This window comes from Ruditapes philippinarum, unplaced genomic scaffold (genome assembly GCF_026571515.1).
Source record: "Ruditapes philippinarum isolate M1 unplaced genomic scaffold, ASM2657151v2 ctg732_1_1_1_1, whole genome shotgun sequence".
In the NCBI taxonomy this organism is placed as follows: Eukaryota; Metazoa; Mollusca; class Bivalvia; order Venerida; family Veneridae; genus Ruditapes; species Ruditapes philippinarum.
The window spans coordinates 256,824-278,200 of record NW_026864254.1 but is presented as its reverse complement, the minus strand read 5'-3'; the positions used below and the strand labels follow the sequence as shown (position 1 = coordinate 278,200).

At 32.3% G+C, this 21,377-nt stretch overlaps 2 protein-coding genes across 2 annotated transcripts; both read right to left on the bottom strand.

The window, feature by feature from the left end:
- Positions 1 to 2,245: 2,245 nt before the first annotated feature.
- On the bottom strand, positions 2,246 to 12,686 carry LOC132724980 (zinc finger and BTB domain-containing protein 14-like). Its single transcript, XM_060709972.1, has 5 exons — positions 12,145 to 12,686; positions 8,963 to 9,045; positions 8,323 to 8,427; positions 6,742 to 6,958; positions 2,246 to 4,342 (listed from the first exon to the last, which is right to left on the bottom strand). The coding sequence occupies exons 1-5, from the start codon at positions 12,614 to 12,616 to the stop codon at positions 4,155 to 4,157; spliced, it is 1,065 nt and encodes a 354-aa protein (XP_060565955.1). The 5' UTR covers positions 12,617 to 12,686; the 3' UTR covers positions 2,246 to 4,154.
- Positions 12,687 to 16,202: 3,516 nt separating this feature from the next.
- Positions 16,203 to 20,873, bottom strand: LOC132724997 (pancreatic secretory granule membrane major glycoprotein GP2-like). The gene is made up of 7 exons (XM_060709991.1): positions 20,729 to 20,873; positions 19,503 to 19,718; positions 18,059 to 18,223; positions 17,769 to 17,804; positions 17,322 to 17,366; positions 16,964 to 17,054; positions 16,203 to 16,624 (listed from the first exon to the last, which is right to left on the bottom strand). The coding sequence occupies exons 1-7, from the start codon at positions 20,784 to 20,786 to the stop codon at positions 16,516 to 16,518; spliced, it is 720 nt and encodes a 239-aa protein (XP_060565974.1). The 5' UTR covers positions 20,787 to 20,873; the 3' UTR covers positions 16,203 to 16,515.
- Between the last annotated feature and the right edge of the window lie 504 nt (positions 20,874 to 21,377).

The window sequence follows — 21,377 nt, the reverse complement described above, 5'->3', positions numbered from 1 at the left end:
GCGATTCTCGAAGTGAAGTGCCCGTTCAAATATAGATATCAAAGCCCTGTGATGGCTCCCAAGGACCCAGGCTTTTATTTAAATGAAGTGGACTTAAGAAAAACCATAACTATTATTTTCATACACACCAACAAAGACCAATGTATACTGCAAAGACCAAACACAACCATCAAAAGTCTCTTAAATTGCATAAAGGAGTCAAAGAAAGAGGGACAATATGCTAAAAATTCTTAACTCTCAGCCAATTTCCAATGATATGGTAAACTTGCATCATTACTATACATCACTGAAAAGAAATCCGGAAAACAAGAGGAGGGTGTCCTGGTTAGAAAACTGTCCAGAACATTTTCAAACAAAAGAGGTTGCTGTGTTTGAATATTCAGGCATCATGGTCAATTATGATGCATCACATGGGAGATCCTAAATAAATGAAACGATTTATGTAAGAACAACCCAAAGTTTGTGGAAAACATAAAATCTTGTGCACAAAACAGTATCCCACGTGAAGTTTACTACAGAATGATAGATGATTTAATAAATTTATCGAGGGATTTGAAACAGTGTCAAAACTATCAAGCAAATAAACAAGAGGGCCATGATGGCCCTGAGGTCGCTCACCTGTATATAGACCACCCCCCCCCCCCCCCCGGCGGCCCAATTTTTTACCCAAGGGCTTTTATTTGTTTATTTGAACAGACTTGGTAGACACCCATAGGAAGTTGTTTCATGCAAAACATCTAAGTTCTAGCTCATTGGGTTTTTTAAAAGAAGATTTTTTAAGTTTTTACTATACACATATAGTTAAAAACAATGACACCCCTCGGGCAGGGCCAGTTTTGACCCCTGGGCTTTTATTTGAACAAACTTTGTAGATATTTACTTAAAGATGTTTCATGCTTAATATCTAAACTCTAGTTATTTAGGTTTTTTCAAAGAAGATTTTTAAGTTTTTGCTATGTATATAAGGAAAATCAATGATCCCCGGTGCGGGGCCAGTTTTGACCCCAGGGCTTTTATTTGAACAAACTTGGTAGACACCCATTAGAACATGTCTCATGCTAAATATCTTAGCTCTAGCTCTTTGGGTTCTTTAAAAGAAGATTTTATAAGTTTTTACTATATGCATATAAGGAATATCAATGACCCCCTGGGGCGGGGCCAATTTTGACCACAGGGCTTTTATTTGAACAAACTTGGTAGACATTCACTAGAAGATGTTTCATGCCAAATATCTAAGCTCTAGCTCTTACGATTCTTTAAAAGAAGATTTTTTAAGTTTTTACTATATGCATATAAGGAATATCAATGACCCCCTGGGGCGGGGCCAATTTGGACCCCAGGGCTTTTATTTGAACAAACTTGGTAGACATTCACTAGAAGATGTTTCATGCCAAATATCTAAGCTTTAGCTCTTACGATTCTTTAAAAGAACATTTTTTAAGTTTTTACTATATGCATATAGGGAAAATCAATGACCCCCTGGGGCGGGGCCAATTTTGACCCCAGGGCTTTTATTTGAACAAACTTGGTAGACATTCAATAGAAGATGTTTCATGCCAAATATCTTAGCTCTTGCTCTTACAGTTCTTTAAAAGAAGATTTTTTAAGTTTTTACTTTATGCATATAGGGAAAATCAATGACCCCCTGGGGCGGGGCCAATTTGGACCCCAGGGCTTTTATTTGAACAAACTTGGTAGACACCCATTAGAAGATGTTTCATGCCAAATATCTTAGCTCTAGCTCTTTGGGTTCTTTAAAAGAAGATTTTATAAGTTTTTACTATATGCATATAAGGAATATCAATGACCCCCTGGTGTGGGGCCAATTTTGACCCCAGGGCTTTTATTTGAACAAACTTGGTAGAAATTCACTAAAAGATGTTTCATGCCAAATATCTAAGCTCTAGCTCTTACGATTCTTTAAAAGAAGATTTTTAAGTTTTTACTATATGCATATAGGGAAAATCAATGACCCACGGGGCGGGGCCAATTTGGACCCCAGGGCTTTTATTTGAACAAACTTGGTAGACATTCACAAGAAGATGTTTCATGCCAAATATCTTAGCTCTAGCTCTTACAGTTCTTTAAAAGAAGATTTTTTAAGTTTTTACTTTATGCATATAGGGAAAATCAATGACCCCCTGGGACGGGGCCAATTTGGACCCCAGGGCTTTTATTTGAACAATCTTGGTAGACAATCACCAGAAGATTGTTTCATGCCAAATATCTAAGCTCTAGCTCTTTACAGTTCTTTAAAAGAAGATTTTTTAAGTGTTTACTATATGCATATAGGGAAAATCAATGACCCCCTGGGGCGGGGCCAATTTTGACCCCAGGGCTTTTATTTGAACAAACTTGGTAGACACTCACTAGAAGATGTTCCATGCCAAATATCATAGCTCTAGCTCTTACAGTTCTTTAAAAGAAGATTTTTTAAGTTTTTACTATATGCATATAGGGAAAATCAATGACCCCCCGGGGCGGGGCCAATTTTGACCCCAGGACTTTTATTTAAACAAACTTGGTAGACACTCATTAGAAGATGTTTCATGCCAAATATCTAAGCTCTAACTCTTAGGGTTGTTTAAAAAAAGATATTTAAACATTTTTCTTTCGGTTGCCATGGCAACCAGAGTTCTGCATGGAATTAAATTCTTTGAACAATTTTTAAAGGTGACCACCAAAGGAACATTCCTGTGAAGTTTGGATGAAATTGGCTCAGTGGTTTATGAGGAGATGTCTTTTAAAGCAAAAGTTTACGGACGGACGACGGACGCCGGACGGACGGACGGACGGACGGACGCCGGACGAAAAGCGATCACAAAAGCTCACCCTGTCACTTTGTGACAGGTGAGCTAAAAAAACAAGACAAGGAAACGATTAGCACCCCAAAACATTGCGAAAGAACTTCTTTCAGTAATAGAAAAGTTGAGCGTCCCCTATTCTACTTGAGCCTTTACTATATCAACGGAGAGCAGGAAAAAAAACTCCGTTTTTTTTCTCACAGTTTTTTCTCTCACATATTCTTAATTCTGTGGACCTTAAAATAGAGCACATTGACATAATATAATGGCAATAATGACTAAAAAGCACTGACAAATGCCATGAATGTGGCCATGCAGGGCATAATACGCAAATTGTTTTTTTAACACATAAAAAACCAAACCACTAAGTATATTACCTACAAATGCCTGAAAACTGGAACAGAAAAACAAGAAATCAAATATCTGATATTTGGGGTAAATAGCAACAGCAAATACGTTCGCAGTATTTAATAAAAGAAACACAAATGTTAAGGAAGTTCTAGCGTCAAAGGATCAAGACTTTCTAAATTATCATGAGAAACAAGTAAAGACCAAAGTAGCAGAAAACATCCAATAAAGTTATTTCTGTTTTAAAACTTTCAAACTTGATGGAAAAAGTGTAGAAAAGAAACAGCTTCACATTTTACATATATGCACCCAACAATGAATAAACCTTTTATTATAGTGTTTTCTGGTGTTGTTATTTAACAGGAGGTTCATGATGGCCTCACCACAGATTGCCAGATAATGTCACAATTCTTTAATACAAAAGTGAGTAATAAGGAATCATTGGATGTGTGTTTCAACCTAGGCTAAATAATTTATTAACCATTAAGTTACGTAGATTTTGTTAGGAAATGCTACATGGCAAATATCTTAGTTCTTCTCACAAGAATTTTTTAATTGTGTTTAACTGCATGTACATGTTTATAAGTCTTCATGAAAAAAGTGACCAGTGTGGTAAGTTCAATATTGACTACATGGGCAAAGATTTATATATCTTTTTTAGAAGATCACATGGCAATTACACTTGTGAAATATGTAAGCTCGGGGTAAACGTGGTTTCCTAGATGATTTAAAAAAAAAACAGTTCTAAAGCCTTTTTTAGGTTAAGTGACTTTCTTATGCATCAGACTGGCTTCAATTTTAAACAAATTTTAGAGGGCCACATAAGGATCATTGATGTGAAGTTTGTTCAAAATCTATCATGTGGTTTAGGTGGGAGGATGTGTTGTTGAAAAAAATTGTGGATCATGCTTAACAACAGACACCTTGCCATCACAATATCTCACCTCTGAGCACTTGTGCTCAGATGAGCGAAAATTCAAATGACTTGAAGCTTAAAATATGTTAAGATTTTCCTTTCTTGTCATGTGTTTTCTCATGTTTTACACGATTGCTTTTTGACTTGAACCTTCTCTGACAAATGTTGCAGACGTGCTCACGTGCTTCCGAATGAAAGGTCATGGTATGGCGCTTTAATTCCTGTGCCTTTTTAAACGAGCGATTGCAAACTGAACAGATGTATGGTTTCTCACCTGTAAAAGAAATACAAACATGTACATAAACTCATGTTACTGGCAAAATATTTAAATAGTTTACTGATACACTGGAATTCAAGACAAAACATTTGGTCATAAAAGCATGCCAGAGAAGGTATACAGTCCTAATACTGAGAGTTTACTAAACACATAATCCATTAATATAATTATGTACACAATGCATATAGCCTACAAAAGATAAGTACATATATTCACGCTATTATCTACGTTACGTCTTACCGCACTGTTTCATGTCAACGTCACTTCTGACAAATGTTGTTATTGTTTTATATATATTACTATTTGAGATTTTGTACGAACCTACACAACGCCTTTGTATTATTACTTCCAATATCAAAACCACTAAAAAATAAATGTGACCTAACAGTGGTCGTGTTTCACTTTGACACAGATAATAACACCCCTATAATAGCTATTATCACACCCGTGAACATGTAGCGTGTAGGACAGCTTGATGCAGTTAGAACTAAAGTTCAGTTTTAAACCTGATTACTGAGACATGTTCTTCTTTTTTTGTCTTTTTTTCTAATAGACATATGATTTCTATGATATATTGTGCAGCAATCGTTTTCAGGATAAAAACTAACCAAGCGAACAAGTGTTCTACTCGCAACCAATGGATCTACTTGCAACCAGTTAATGGGTGTGTTTGTAATTTAAGTCAATATTTACAAAATAAAATGTTGCAAAGGTTTAAAATCTCAGCAAGATAAACATTGCAAAAACTTTACTAAGATGATTTTTTTGTCCATCAAGACATGCATTAATCATCTAGTTCCATATAAATGTACAAGCCTGTGGTGAAAATTTATTTCTTCATGACATTTCATTTCAAAAATGCATACACTACAATGTGTGGGATAGTAGCTTTAAAATATGCCACAGACATAGATTATTATGTTGACAGTATTTAGTATCACATGCAGCATAAGTATGAGATATACACTGTATGATCTGATATGAAATATCTATATTAAGCTGACAACATATTGTTCCAGAACTAAATATTACCGATAAACACTTTCAGAACAAACAGACAACAGGCTATTCTTTTCAGTGGTTTTAAGAGTAAAGATAACTGGTTGGGTATCTCACTATATATATCGTATCTAAATGGTTTCACATATGGAAAGTTTAACAGTTAATTAACAATTTTGGTGTCATAAGATGTGTTGAACTATAATTACAACTGAAACTAAAATCCAAAGCCACCCATTTGTGTAATATATTTTAAAATCAGACATTAAATCACAACAAACTAGCAATTTAAAAATGATTTAATTTCTATTGTTTTAGCATAAAAGATACATTGTATCAATTTTACTCGATGACAAAAGAAACAACTCGTATTTTTTCACTTGATATACCTCGGTTATTTACTAAGTTCATATCATAAGTGTTTATGGATGTATTTAAAATATAAATGTTCGTACTATATTTCATGTACTTGTATCATTATCAACATTATTGATCAAGAAATGTTTTAAAAGAAAATCAAAATTATACACTTTCTGTTTTCTTTCATTTTGTAGTGTGTCAATTGTAGACCACTTCACTATAAAGGATGTAACACTCTTGTACCTACTTATTGCACAATAGTTTTAAAACCACTTCAGCTGGATATAATCTAAACCTGCGACTAAAGTGCCGGTTTTTTTTGCTTATTACAAATCATTCTTTATGTGAAAAAACATTATGGAAACTTTTACTTTCATTTAGTACTTTTTTTCTTTTAGTTCTGTGCAAATGGATATTTCATTCATTACACCATACTTCAAGTGCAAACACTAGAAAATTTATTTATATCATCATTAGTGCATGCAAACACACGCAAGTCCTGCAGGATATTATGATATACATGTACAGGAAGTTCACTTCCTCAGTTTGAAACATATATCTAGATATGGTGCAAATAGAACCACTTATGTGACAACTTACACTTTCCTGTGTAACTTAAAAAATATTTACAATGCATGTTTGAATCTATACAAAATAAAATAAAAATGAGCTGCGTCATGACAAAACAAACATAATGGGTTTTCGACCAGCATGAATACAGACCAGCCTGTGCATCCGCGCAGTCTGATCAGGATCCATGCTGTTCGCTTACAGACCCTATAACAAGTGAAGAAACTGATAGCGAACAGCATGGATCCTGATCAGACTGCACGGATGCGCAGGCTGGTCTGGATCCATGCTGGTTGCAAACCCATTATGTTGGTTTTGTCATGACGAGGCTCAAATGTAAAAAAGAAACCTAGATCGTGTCTGAAGTTCAGGTTAACTTAACCATACCCCTTAAATTTGAAATCCAAAGTTTCATATTATGTCAAGTTTAATACATTTTAAAACTTACAGTATTTTAAATTACTGACCAGAATGTCTTGATATATGGTCTTTCAGTACATAATTACTTCTGAACATCTTTGGACAAAGTGGACACTGTAAAGTTCTCTCACTTGTATGTGATCTGATGTGCTGACGAAGATTTGGCATGTTGTTAAACTGCTTACCACAATACTGACAAATATGACCTTTCTCAGTGTTATGATGTAATCTATGACCGTATAAACAGCTTGCTGTCCTGAATACCTATGATAGAAATTTTTGCTAACTATATTAATAAACTATTTATAATATCAAAATATTTAAAGGCACATTATGCCTCACAAATCCATATTTTCAATTCTTTAGAAATGTCACACATGTGCTTAATAATGGTAAAATAATGCATTAAGAGCATATTATATATTTAACAACTGAAGCAAAGCTCTAAACATGCAGTTATGTGTTGTTAAAGTAGCAAAATATTAACAAGGTAGTATTTGACTTCCATACAAAGTACTACATTGTAATTCACTATAATTATACCAAATACCAATATAGCTAAAGAAGCAAAAGAGTTCTTTTTACAGCAAATGAGTATGTTATTGGATACTTAAACAAGATACCAAAAACAAAAAGATTTTAAGAAATGAAAATGATATATATATCTAAATATAGCAATTCAGGGGCACAATGGGCCTTTAACTCTCAATCTTTAGAATACATGGTCAAGTTAACTGATATACAAAATAATGTTGCAGTGTTTATTCTAGGATTTGAAAAACAGGGGGGATTTTTAATTTTATCGAAAAGTGAGAATTTATTACATTTGTTGATTTTTTTCCTTCTTTCTCTACGTAAAATTTCCCCCCTGCCTCTGAAAAAAATAGAGGGAAATTCTCAAAAATAGGAGCAAATCCCCCCATCCCCCCTCCTAGAATAGACACTGATGTTGTTTAAAAATTATTTAAATAGGTAAAAGTGCAACATTTAAACAATAAAGGTGTTATTTGACACTGGCATCATCTTACATGCTATAGAAGTCTTCTATAGTGACATTAACCATGAAATTATTGGAATAGGATTTGGTGCAAATGATATAACCTGGAAAAAAGCTCGTAATTATTGACATTAAGCTGGGACAAATCATAATAATTGACATTAAACTGGGGGAAAACTTATAATGATTGACATTAAGCTTGGAAAACCAACAATAATTTATCATTGTTACAATCTTAATAAACTCAGATTTTCTTTATATGTTTTATCCAGTTATTATCAATATCTATTTTGGAGTTGAATTTAAACAGTCTGTCATTTCAATAAAAAGATGTTATTATGTGCCAATCTTTATTATGCAGTTTAAGTCACCAAATCAGTGCCTAGGCACAGGATACTCCATTCTCTATTAAAGATAAGTATGAGAATCAAACATTCAGAACATATCTAGCTAAGCAAACCCCAGAAGATAATTAATACCAGCAGACTTGCTTATTCACACCCCCCACTTTTGTACATGCTTGTTTTTTCTTAAAACTAAAAAACATTCAGAACAACCCTAAGAAAACAGAATAAAAACATAGTTACAAAATCACATGCACACTGGGGTTTGCTAAACCTACTATTCTTACCATTTGACATATTTCACATGTAAACTCTTTCTTCTCAGCATGTATTCTCTTATGTTGCTTCAAGTCACGTTTTTTGTACATGCGACCACATACATCACATGGCACCTTGAAAGATGAAAGATATGAGCCGTGTCACAACAAAACCAACATAATGGGTTTGCGACCAGCATTGATCCAGACCAGCCTCTGCATCCGTGCAGTCTGATCTGGATCCATGCTGTTCGCTATCAGTTTCTCTATTTGTAAAAGGGTTGGTAAGCGAACAGCATGGATCCTGATCAGACTGCGCAGGCTGGTCTGGATCCATGCTGGTCGCAAACCCATTATGTTGGTTTTTATCGTGACACGGCTCATATACAAGTTAATATACAGCTTAGAAGTACATGTATACTCATATTTCCATAATTATTTTCAGTACAAGGGAAGTAAAGGTATAAATCCCAAAATTAATGAATGAGATACATAAAAATTTTAGGTCCTAAACACTTGTGAAACAGTCCAAATTATAATGCACAAGGGTAAGCCTGAAACCTCAAACAAGTGCTGATCAACAATCAGACACTATGGTGAAAAATCGAACCCAATTATCAGATATCCTTTGAATATTTGTGCCAAAATTTGTTAATTTTAAAGTACAAACCTTAGTTTTGTTCAAAACAGGTTCATCTCGTTGAATTTTCTTTTTGGATTTTACTTCTGTAACTATTTGTCTGTCAACATAACCTACACAGAAATAAAATAAAATAGAGGTAACATATTACAATAATGAAAGTTTCATTGTTTCAGTATTTATTGCAATTGGTGGTAATTGCTAAAATTCAGTTGATAAATTTCTGCCCAAACCCCTCCCAGGCACAATGACTTTTACCTGGTGCTGTCATGTCAATTATGTGGTGGTCTTGTTTCCCAACATATATCAAACTATCACAAGATTTTGCCTTATGTCTAAATTTATGGCCTTTAAACTGACTTGTTTATAACTTACTAAATAAAAATTGCTCTAAAATAATGAAGAGTTTTTTTTCTAATTTCAAAACAACCTGTGGCTTTCTGAAGGGGAAAATATAGTGGCCCCAGACTCTCTATCAACAACGGGGATCCGGGTTTTGACTCTTGAATATCAGGAAATGCACAAATTTGACACGTGATAAAATCTGCACAAGAGTCAATTTGCCATGTGGGATTTCAGCTATGCAATAATAATTACCTTAAATCCACCCCTAATTACCTATCAAATCCTACATATGTTCAAATCACACTCAAATAAATTTTACCGTGTGTAATACACAGCATTGTTTATAGCATGTGCACTGAAGCGCGACATCATTGGATGCAATATGACAGCACTATTTAAAAAATAGCTCTACACAACTGATAAGAATTACATACTTGAGGTGTCAATTATTGATTGCTTTCAAAGGTTTATAATACTTCTTTACTTGAAGTGCCTGTACATTTGTTATTTCTTTGTCCATTAAATATTCCTTGTGCATTTTGGTATCTAAAATAAATATGATATACCAGTAAAGATATTCTTTTATATTATATACATTTAATCAGAAAAGCTGCTGCTTATTTGATTCTCTCACAGTAAAGATGCATTTCATTTTTTTTATTTGTTTGTTTTTTTTGTTGTTGTTTTTTGGGGTTTTTTTTGGGGTATATATACATTATAACTAGGCATGTTTTCCATGTTAAATATTATTAATTTAGACTTGAGAATCTACACAAAATGACCTCCTATACAGTAATTTTTGTATAAAAATGATTCTTGTAGTCAAATGACACTAGAAAAAAATTATTTGACTCATGAAAATTTTGGCCAAAGAGTCTTTGACTCGTGCAATTCTGACCCTACTGAGATCCCTGAGTAGCGCGAAAAATCAGAAAAGGGGGAAACCTGAAATCAAATTCAATCAACTGAAAATGGAATATACCCACACATTTAATATAAAAAAAATAATTTCAATTCAATTTAACATGCATGGTACATAGCAGAGGCTATCTATAGGGAAAGATTGTTTTCTTCTAGCTGATATAAGCCAGATGCTGGTATGTTAAGGTTCTGGTACAAAATAGCACGAGGCATTTTAGGGGACAATATAAGCATTTTTAGGGGAAAAAATACTTTTGGCTAGGAGAAACAGCCTTTATTCGGCTGTAAAATACAGTGAAAAAAAAATCACTGAGACCTTACAAATTGTTTACCAGCCAATCAGTTTACCGGACAAAATCTTTTCCTGCCAAATAAGGCTTTATTTTTGCTTTGATTAAAAAATCATATGGTCTGAATCGTACACACACTTTCTATTTCGTAGTAAAGAACAACAAAACCACTCTCGGGCAAATATTGTTGATTCAGTTCTTTATTAACTAACATACCCTTTTGTTTACTAGTTATTCCATGACCTGGTCATGCGGGGAAATAATCTGTTCTGCACATTCCCGAATATTGAGGCCCTAAATGGGTTATTTTAGATAGGTTTTACTTTTAATTCTTTTCAACGTTACCTCAGGAGACAATCGTCACATATTTTAATGATAAAAAAGTAATTCTAAATTTCGTTCAAACAATATCTCGTTGTTGTCTTTTACAAAGAAATGCAAATTAAAAAAACATATAAGGAAACGGGTAACGCCCATGGGAGGAAACTCTAGATGTACAAAAAGAGATTTTATGGTTTTTGCAACATGCTACATGATGACCAAAGGGAAACTGTATGAGAAAGAACAGAATTCCATTTGAAAATCAAAATGTTTCATACGTTTAAGGATCATGAAAGATCAATATGTTAATTGAGATAAAAGTGTTAATTTCAATTACACCCCTATATTGGCCTCTTCATAACAAGCATGGCTGCCGTGTCTATTTTAGTGACATACTGATTTTTTTCCAGTATCTTAACATTGCCATTTGAAATAGTCGTAGTTTCCTTGCTTAATAATAATTTCAATTTAAGACTTAAAAAAAATTGAAACACAATGTCCGGTAAATTGAGTTGTCTACACGATTTTTCCCTCTTTTAATGCCCTACTTTAAAGACACATCTCCACGGTCAAATGTTTAATTTTAATTTTTATGTTTGATAAAGGAATGTCTGCGTAAATTAAGAACCCACAATTATTTGGGTAAAATTTCAATCTTTTTTATTATTTTAATTAAAAGTAACAGTGAAAAAACATCATATTTTGTCCAGTAATATGTAGGATCCCAGTACTCATTTAATTACATGGCATAATTTTAACCTTGGACATAACATAACAGGACAAGCATCTGAAGTTCAGTGGCACTTCATCTACATCTACATCTACATTGTACGTCGGCACAATCACACTTGATTATGACGCGACGGGTGGTGCTAGGTCAAGAAAAAGAAATATACAAGAAATGATAGAAAGTTAGAAGAGGTTAGTCTCTTAGTACAATCTGGGATGTACAATCCCCACAATTTGTCTTGTTGATTCAAGTAAAAAGTTTTTCTAAACATTGTAAATAAAAAAGATATAGCCAACTGGCATCAGATTTAAGTAATATTTTAGTATTGCGATGGTCTTTACATGATGTTTCAGAAATTCATCAATCTATGATTTCATAATAACGACATACATACATGTAGAAATTAAACACTATGTTTATTGATCAATAGAGAGTCAATTACATGTCAACTGATTATCTATTAGGTATACATGCAGTTATTTGTCCCTTTATATTACCCCGGATTCAACTGAAAAAAAAATTGATCTGTTTTGCAAAGATTGCTAAGTGAATTGTTGCATTAAGTAAATGATTATTTAAAAAAAATAATGAAAAATCATACTCACAGTGATCCCATAAGATTGTATTTTTGTCAACAATATCAGCATTCAACTGCAAAGTATGAAGATCTTTCCTTGATGTATCATGTTTATCACTTTCTTCAGCATCCATATAATTATCACCATATTCAAGTTGTTGCGGACTGTTTAACTCTACATAACTAGTGCCTTCAAGTTTTCCTTGTATTTCTTTTGAAGAATCTTCGCTTTCTATACATGGAGTTGACTCTGTAGAAATTGCATCTGACACGCTAATTATCGCTAACCCTTCCTTACTACCGTCATGTGACTGCTGATCTACACTTATCGCTACTTGAGGGCTATACACTGTATCCTCTTTGTTAAAACCTGTTTTATTTCCGGTGGTTTCAACAATGTTCTCGCGCTGTTCAAAAATTTTTGCTGTAAATGAACCTACGTCTATCGTGTATTTAGTAACATTTTTATCCCTGACAAAATGTAAATGAAGAGAGCACATGCACGAAAATTGGACGTTGCAGCAGCTACATGTAATTTCAATGGCACAATTACCAAGACAAAAGTTTCTCATTTTAAAACAAGGGAAACAAAAAGTGTCGGTTAAAATGGCGTAAATTAAATAAAGGGAGATAATTCAGGGATATTGATAACGTTTCGTCCCATAACGACTCGCCCCAATTAAGTGACGATTCTCCCCATTTAAAAATCCTTAAAATTAAGAAATGACAAGATGAAATATTTGTGTTGTTATATTTTTTTTAGTTTAAGGCCTTCAATTACTTTATTAATATAAATTGCTGACAAAATATATATGTTAGCATACATAGTATTACTAGAAATATACAATTTTTAACAATGTATAGCCAAACAATCTGATTTTAGAAGCAAATAATAATGTGTAGATTATACAAGGTACACTTATTTATAATAATGATTTTTTTCCCAGTATTTTACATCCGAAAAAACGCTGTTTCCCCTAGACCAAAATAGGTATATTTTCCCCAAGTAATGCTAATTACATATTTCCCCTACTTCTTCACCAGAATTTAACAGCATCTGAATCAAATCAGTTAGAAGGCAGAAAGATTTCCTTACAGATAACCTCTGCTATGTACCATGCATGTTAAATTGAATAGTAATTGAAAATTTTATAAAATGCGTTTGTCAATTCTATTTTAGTTGTTAGAATTGAATTTAGATTTTCCCTTTTCTGATTTATTGCGCTATATTTCTCCTTCAAAGACTCAGGTTGTTTTAAAAATTGATAAAAGAAAATCAATGTATAACATTAATCTAATTATTTTAATTATTTATAAAAATTCTGAAAATTAAATAAAAATATACAAATGAAATTATAATATATTATGCACTTATATAAGCATTGCAACGCCAAGTGCGTACCTAGGCATACACACGTGAACGTAGATGCGTACAATGGATTGAAAAATAAGAACATTAGAAAACACTTAAAACGCAATATAATGGAAATATTACCCATAAAATTGAATCAATAATTAGGACAAAAATGAATGCATAAAAGCATTAGAATGTAAAAGAGAAAAAACTATTTTCAACCTCAGACTTTTTTTCGGGTCATGGTACCTTGTCCCTTGTGCACATCAGTTTTAAGTGAGCAATTTGGCAAAATATATTGTTAGGAATTTAATCTTATATTGCCTACATATATTTCATTAAATTGAATGCATAATTCATAAGGATTTCCAAACAAGCTACCGCCGAGGAAAAGCTAAATTAGATGTAATTATCTACGAAAGGTGACCTATACATTTTGTTTTCAGTAATTCAATGTATGATATATACTTAATATTTATTCAAGTCGATTTATTTTGATTATTACTATTTTTATGCATGGAAGGCCATCGTTTAGACTGAAACTAATACTTCCACAACTTATATTGAAACAAGGCCGTATATATCATCCATAAATTCCGCATCTGCTCATTAAAACCCACTTTTTATTTTAAGTTAAGGCTCGTGTATGTTTTATCACTTCACTTAAAACAACCTAATTTGATCAAATCTTAACATCTGAAGTTGAAGTCGAATATTTCAAATATTTAATAAAACTAACATTTGAAATTGATAAGAAAATGTTGTAAATTGTTTGAATTAAGATTCTCAACTTTGGAAAATTATCAGGGTCAGTTTCAACGTTGAAAAAATGGTTTGTAGGTCACTTCAGTTGAACAGAAACTTTCATTTCTCCACACTTAATAAATTGAAAGGAAATTGTACGGTATTTGTTCTTTTAAACGATAAGTTTGAACTGACTTTGGATATTTGTATTTTTATTCTTCAAAAGCATCTACGGTTTTCTGAGTGTAGTTTTTTCACCGGACCCCTAACTATTGTGCATATCAACAAGTTGAGTCCAGGCATGCATCTGAACGCAACATCGACGCACGCCGATATGTTCATACAACCTGGGCCATACCGTTATCTTATTTCCCAGATATTTAAAAAACGTTCATTTTTGCGTGAAAATGCAGAAAAACGTCTTACATAATTCTGAAATTCTACGTCATTTGAAAATTTAATGGCTAAACACAATTTTTTTGAACAGCAGTGGTCAATAGCGTAAATTGAGAAATATGACTCCCATTCAGGAAAAAATATATCACGTGATCGTTAATTTGTGTGTTTGTGCGTGCGCGCGCGTGTGTTTGTTAATATCTTTCAACCTTGGTTAAAGTAACAACAGTTGTTGCAAGGTCTGAAAATGCTTAATTTTTCAAAAACAGAAATATTGAAGTACTTACCGAACAATACCAAAACAGATGTTTTAATCATTCCATCTCAATTTTTTTTAAAAAACTACTGAGTCCATTACCTTTTGATTTAAAAGTATTGTATTAGTTGCTTCTACTCTGCAAATAATTATGTACTGAACCGTTGAAGGTTTGAATCTTTTAATACTTCAATTTCTTCATATCAAATATTGAGCATGCCAAACTTATCCATTTACTATTGTTGATTAAAATTCGTCATATCCAATACTATATATCTTTTATGAGTATATATATGCTTCATGTCAACGTTAATCACTTCAAGACCACCTTTATCAGTGTTTTGCCTTTAGACCTCTGGCTTCATTTTACATTGACAAATTCTCTGAAAGTTTCTTTTAAGTTTTTTTTATAATATAACGATTTGGATTTGGCAATGTTGTAAATAAATGTGTAAATATAGGTAACAATAGATTTAACGACTATGATTATTCCAATAGGAATTAAATTTCTTTTATTTTCCAATTTGATAACATTTTCTGCATTTTGTTCATTTTTTCTTCATAATTCTTTGTTACCATTTTCTTATGTTCTACACGACAGTTGAAGTTTGCTTATGGGTTAGGATACATACGAGCAAGTTGAGTTAACGAGGGGCAATGAATCGGCCTGCATGATCCTCGTGTCCAATTGGCAAAATCAATTCAAAGTAAAAGGGACGAGGGAGAAAGCGGATATATTGTCGAGATCAGGACTTTATCAACGTCATTTGCAAAAAAATATCATTGTATGAGGTCTTACACCGGATATAATAAGGAAAAAGGTATCTTTTTTGAGAGCCTTGTAGTAAAAAAATGTACTATTCGAGTTTAAAAGCGTATAGGCCTGAGTTATTAATTACAAAGCATTTCCGACATTAGCCGGTCGTAAATATTATTAGCTATAAAGATTTTTGACAGGTTATAATTATGGCCCTATATCAACTTTTTTTTGGAGCAGCTAATTTTATAAACAGGACTGGTGTCAATTATTGAAGAACTCTCACCCTAATTGAGATTATTGTAACGTTATCAATAAACTGTCTATTTTGTTACTAAATCTTACTTTATTAAACAATTTATTATCACAATGTAAGAAGTGGGATGAAATCTACGTGTTCTGATGGCCTGCCTGATGCATGCCGGTGACGCGCTTATGGATTTATGAATCATTTGACATTCAGTACCTTCAGTACTTTTACTTTATAACAAGGACATTATGAATAAAGGAATTAAATAATAAGAACATATAGATGAATAAATTTATTCCAAGTTATAAATGAAATGTCATAATATAAAGATGATGTAACAAATTGGTGTATAATTCTAAACAATTATTAAAAACTAGTTTTTTTTTTTTAAAAAAATGCAAGGAATGTTTCCATACAGCACTGTAAAACAACAACAACAACAAAACAAATCAACAAAAAACAATACGATGGATAAATAGAATAAAAAGACAAAATAAGTCGAATCTTTACATCAATCTTGAACAATATGTACATGAAGTGCACAAAGATCTTGCTCGATATTACGAACATATGATGAAACATCTAGAGATAATACCTGTAAATATCAGAGTTTTTTCTCCATGCTTGGCCTTTGCCTTTGCTTCAAACAATGTTTTTTTCACTTGCAAGTTTCCCATGTACTTTTTCACTGTTAACATTTTTAACATTGGAAGGAATAACTTGACTGGACGATGTTTGCGTTTTCCCCCAACTGAAAATAGAGTGTGTACATTTAGATATTATTTCAATTTGCACAAAGATACTCTCTTTACAAGAAGAGTACACTGTTGTTGAGATTGTTGAGATGCATCACATGAAATGAAATCTACACCCACTCAAAGAAAGAAAAAAAATAAAGAAAGAAAATAAATAATAATAATAATAAATTTATAATTAATATAAATAAATATAATTAAACCCAGTAACAGTTATGTTTCTGTAAAGTTGTAATAAAAGATTTCATAAGTCAAGGAAACAAATAATGTTTTACATATTTTATTCTACTAACAAAAGATACATTTGTTCAACTATGATCGTTTATATAGTTTACCCAGTTTTGAGGATAACAACTGCAACGACTATTGTTGTTAAACAAAGAATCACCCCGACGCCAACTGTTGTTCCAATAAGAACGGCGCTATCTAGTTTAAATAAAATACAATAAAAGTAAATTAGTTTTTAACATTGATACATGTCTTCTTGATATCAATACATTTGCGATAAAATAGAAAAGCATATTACTAATTTACATGATGACACACTTTTTATAATTATAAAATTTCCTGTTAGAATTTAGCAATCATATGCCATTTAAATTGACAAAAGTAAATATCAAAGTTCATTAAGAGAGGTTATACATTGAAAATCAAAAATAACATTTTTTAATGAGTCCTTTTCTGTAATATTACCATCAGTTCCATTATCGCCATTATCTTTGTCAGCCAATGTCGTACCTAAAAATGAAATTGCTAACATTAATAATTACAATTATTATAATGAGTATTATACACAAGTAATACACTACATGTATTTCAAAAATAAATCAAATAATAATAATACTAAAAAAAATACAAAAAAAACCCCGTTAACATAGTAAATTTTGAAAAGTTTGATTTTCGAATGACATTTATCTAAGAAAAAAAATAATTGAAAGTTACATGTATTTTAACAAGTAAAGACAATGTACTATTCAGATTTTACTAAACTAAATATCAAATTTAATACAAATGTATAAATGTTTATCTTATGTCATAAAAAAACTCGTTTGGATATTAATATCATTTTTTTAAATGACAAATAAAGGTGGACAATTTTGCATTTTTTTGTAAATAAATTGGTAAGTACACTTCACATACTGGTTGTTGTCGTCTCAATACAAGGAAGAGTTGACTCTGAAATCAAAGTGAAATGAAGGATACATTAAAAAAATATATATTTACTGTTTTGATGCCTTGAATCCCTTCTCTATATAAATTAATTGAAATGAAGTTGAGACTGTTTTTATTACATAATATTATAATATTCCGATGAGTCATAATTCAAGATAAACTGCCATGAAACGGAAAAGAACTTTTTAGAAGTATACGATGTAAAGATACACATATGCGGTAAGTGTAAGAAAAAAAGTATGAAGTTCAATATTTACCAAAGCAATATGCGCTGGAGCACTTGTCTAATGGCTTTAAGTGGTAAACATAAAAGCCAGAACAGTTTTTAATTTGTATTTGTATAGTCTCGCCGCAACAGTTAGATCCTTCAACCATACAAGCTGATCGCCCTACTATCCCATCAGAAACATCAGGAAATTCACCTTAAAAAATATGTTTTTGTCAATGTATCGTTACTACTCAAGATCATGTGATGCTTGTTCATTTCATATTGTTAAAGGAAACAGAATGCTTCTGGTTACACTGGTTTGTTATCTCCATATTTACTCAAGGACATTTTTCATATTTGCTATGGGTAAATATTTAACTGTATAAGATTTAAAACTTTTTGTTCTATGATTAATGAGTAAAGTCTAATGATATAAGAAATGTTCTGATACGAGGGTTGTCCAAAAAGTTCGTGCACTGCAGTTATTGTCGTCAGAGTTATTAGTAAAAACAAATGAATTATATATCAGATGAAGGGGAAATCTGTCTCAAATAAGAAAACAAAAGAAAAAGCCGAGTAACCCGCGTGTCGTGTAAAAGAATGGTCATTTAGTTACCTTAGTAACGTAATACCGGCGCAAGACAAAAAATTGGGTTAGTTCATTACTGTACATGTATTTATTGTTTGTTGCTTGTAAAGTGGCATTTACTTTTTATGTTATAATTTGTTTTACTGTCAATAGACGAATGATTGATGCAAAGTATTTTGTAGCTTTTATTGTTCTTATACAACGTACATGTAACATATTCCACCAGTACACGAACATATTGGACAACCCTCGTCGCATGCGCCGGCATTACGGACGGACGTCTGCCTGACCGATTGTCATCGTCTACCGACTCTCGCCCTTCTACAGAGCGTTTGTGAAATTCAAAAACCAGCCTTCGTGACACTGAACTTGTCCCGCTTGCCCTTTTAAGGTCTGTGCAGGTATCTGTTGGTGTTATACCAATATTTACAAACAATTTAATGATCGTCCGTATTTCCAGACGTTTAGCGACTGACATTTTCACGTAAATACAGTATTGGCGACCACACACAAATGTTTGTTTTTGACCGTTACAACAGGGCACATGACGTCATATTTTCTAGTGACGTTAGGAATACGTACACACACTTTTTCCTGAATTTTAACATTTATATGTAGTGTTTAAAGAATACTGTGATGCACCAAATTAATGAACTAACCCAATTTTTGTCGTGTGCCGGTTTTACGTTACCAAGGTAGCTGTATGACTATTCTTTTACACGACATGCCAGTTACACGTCTTTTTCTTTTGTTTTCTTATTTGAGACAGATTTCTCCTTCAAGTGATATATAAATCATGTTTTTCTATCAATAACTCTGACGACAATAACTGCAGTGCACGAATTTTTTGGACAACCCTCGTAGCTCTGCTTTATTTTTGAAATATTTTTACATTAATCTTTACCATCAAGAAAGACGGGATAAGTCACGCCACAAGTTCCTATGTCCTTTGGGCATTTATTTGATAATACCGCATTGTCAATGACATACCAATCTTCTATCAGAAAATAATCGCATAGTGGAATATTGTCAGAAGGTGTACAGTTCAGATTTCTTGACCCTAAACGATCATCTGGAAACTTTGAATGATTTGATACGTGGCAAGGATCTCCGAGACATCCTGCGAGAAACAAAAGAAATGCTTCACATTAAAAAAAACCGGCTTAAGTAGCAGTTTTCTGTTATTAAAAAAAGGAAATGATAACCAATGTTCTTCGGCACACTTTTTTGTTACTTTTAATTAGATTTTTGTCTGTTTTGTCAATTATAATTCAATGCCAGCTGTTTTTAATGTTTTAATAATACATACATTTTCATTTTAACGAGACAAATGACACGACACGACGAACAACACAAATAACAACAATAATTAAACTACGTGCCTGATTGACAGAGCATACATACACATATGCGCATACATACGTGCACGAATACTAAGAACAAATTTTAGACAGACGGAAATGTGGCGGAATTGCGAGTTTATATCAATAAAACGACATTTTAAAAAAATTCTCATTCTATTTTCTCTGTTCCAATTTTATTATGTTCAGTTGACGTATGCCTTTACATTGATGTCTTTCTTTTAACTTTGCTGAATTTACTGCGATTTCACGGCTAATTTTCCTCCGCTTAGACGTACAAATCTGTTGAAATTATCTCACGTCATCGCAATAACAATTGTGAAATGAAAAAAAAAAAATCAACACGGTGAACTTTGCATGTAGTGAAATCGAGATGGAAAATATTTATGCAATAAAAAGTTAAGACTTCAAATATACATGTTTGCTTACCAAAAATCATTAAGATCTGAGATTTTCTCAAATTTAGGTCGGAAAGTAGCAAACTACCTTAACTTCTTTTTCACATATATTAAATGTCTTATACTTTGCTGAAGCATATCTTTGGACAGTGAAAAGTATGGATTTTTTTCAAACGCTGTATAATAGTTTATTTCTAGTATGAATGTGTAAAATGTGAAATTATGAATCGACACGAGAGAAACCTATTGGAAAAAAAACAACAACAACAGAAATGAAAACAAACAAACAACAACCCAAAGATTCTTTGTCATTATAACTTCATATTATTTTTTTTCAAAATAAATCGTTAAATATGCAAGGTGAATCTTACCTGAGATTGCCAGAATGAACAGAATACAATTATTCGCCATCGCAGTCCAACGCATCATTGTCACAAACTATAGGTATAATTGTCCTATACGCTATGGCGTTTTACCGTTACTTATCATATATTGTTATCAATTGGTATATCTTTCTGGCACAAATTGTGTTAACTGTTTTATAAAAAATAAAAGATTATTTATCCATGTCACATTTTAGTTATTTACTGCCGTCATTTCTCACCTCTAGGAGATGTTTGTTAAGCTATCGAAACGGTCTGACATACACCAAAGTGTTTAAATTGTAACAATTTATTGGTGTAATTACAATTCAATGATAATCTCATGATGTGTTTTATTGAAGTTTATTACAAAATGAGATGGTACATTGTGGTACTCGATACTTAAACGTGCATCGTATTGCTGGTAAATTATATGTGCTCAATGGGGTTGTTAATATTGTGAAGTGTCTATAAATTTCTCTTTTTTTACATTTCGTATGAATATAAACGCTATTTATGCAATAAATGAATAAATTAAGACAATGACGCATATTTAGGGTTAGAAATGACATAATAATTTCCTTATATATGTATTGATGCCAAAGTACGTTTTATGTAGATATATGGCAAATTGCGCTCTTATGTTGAAGTAAGCATT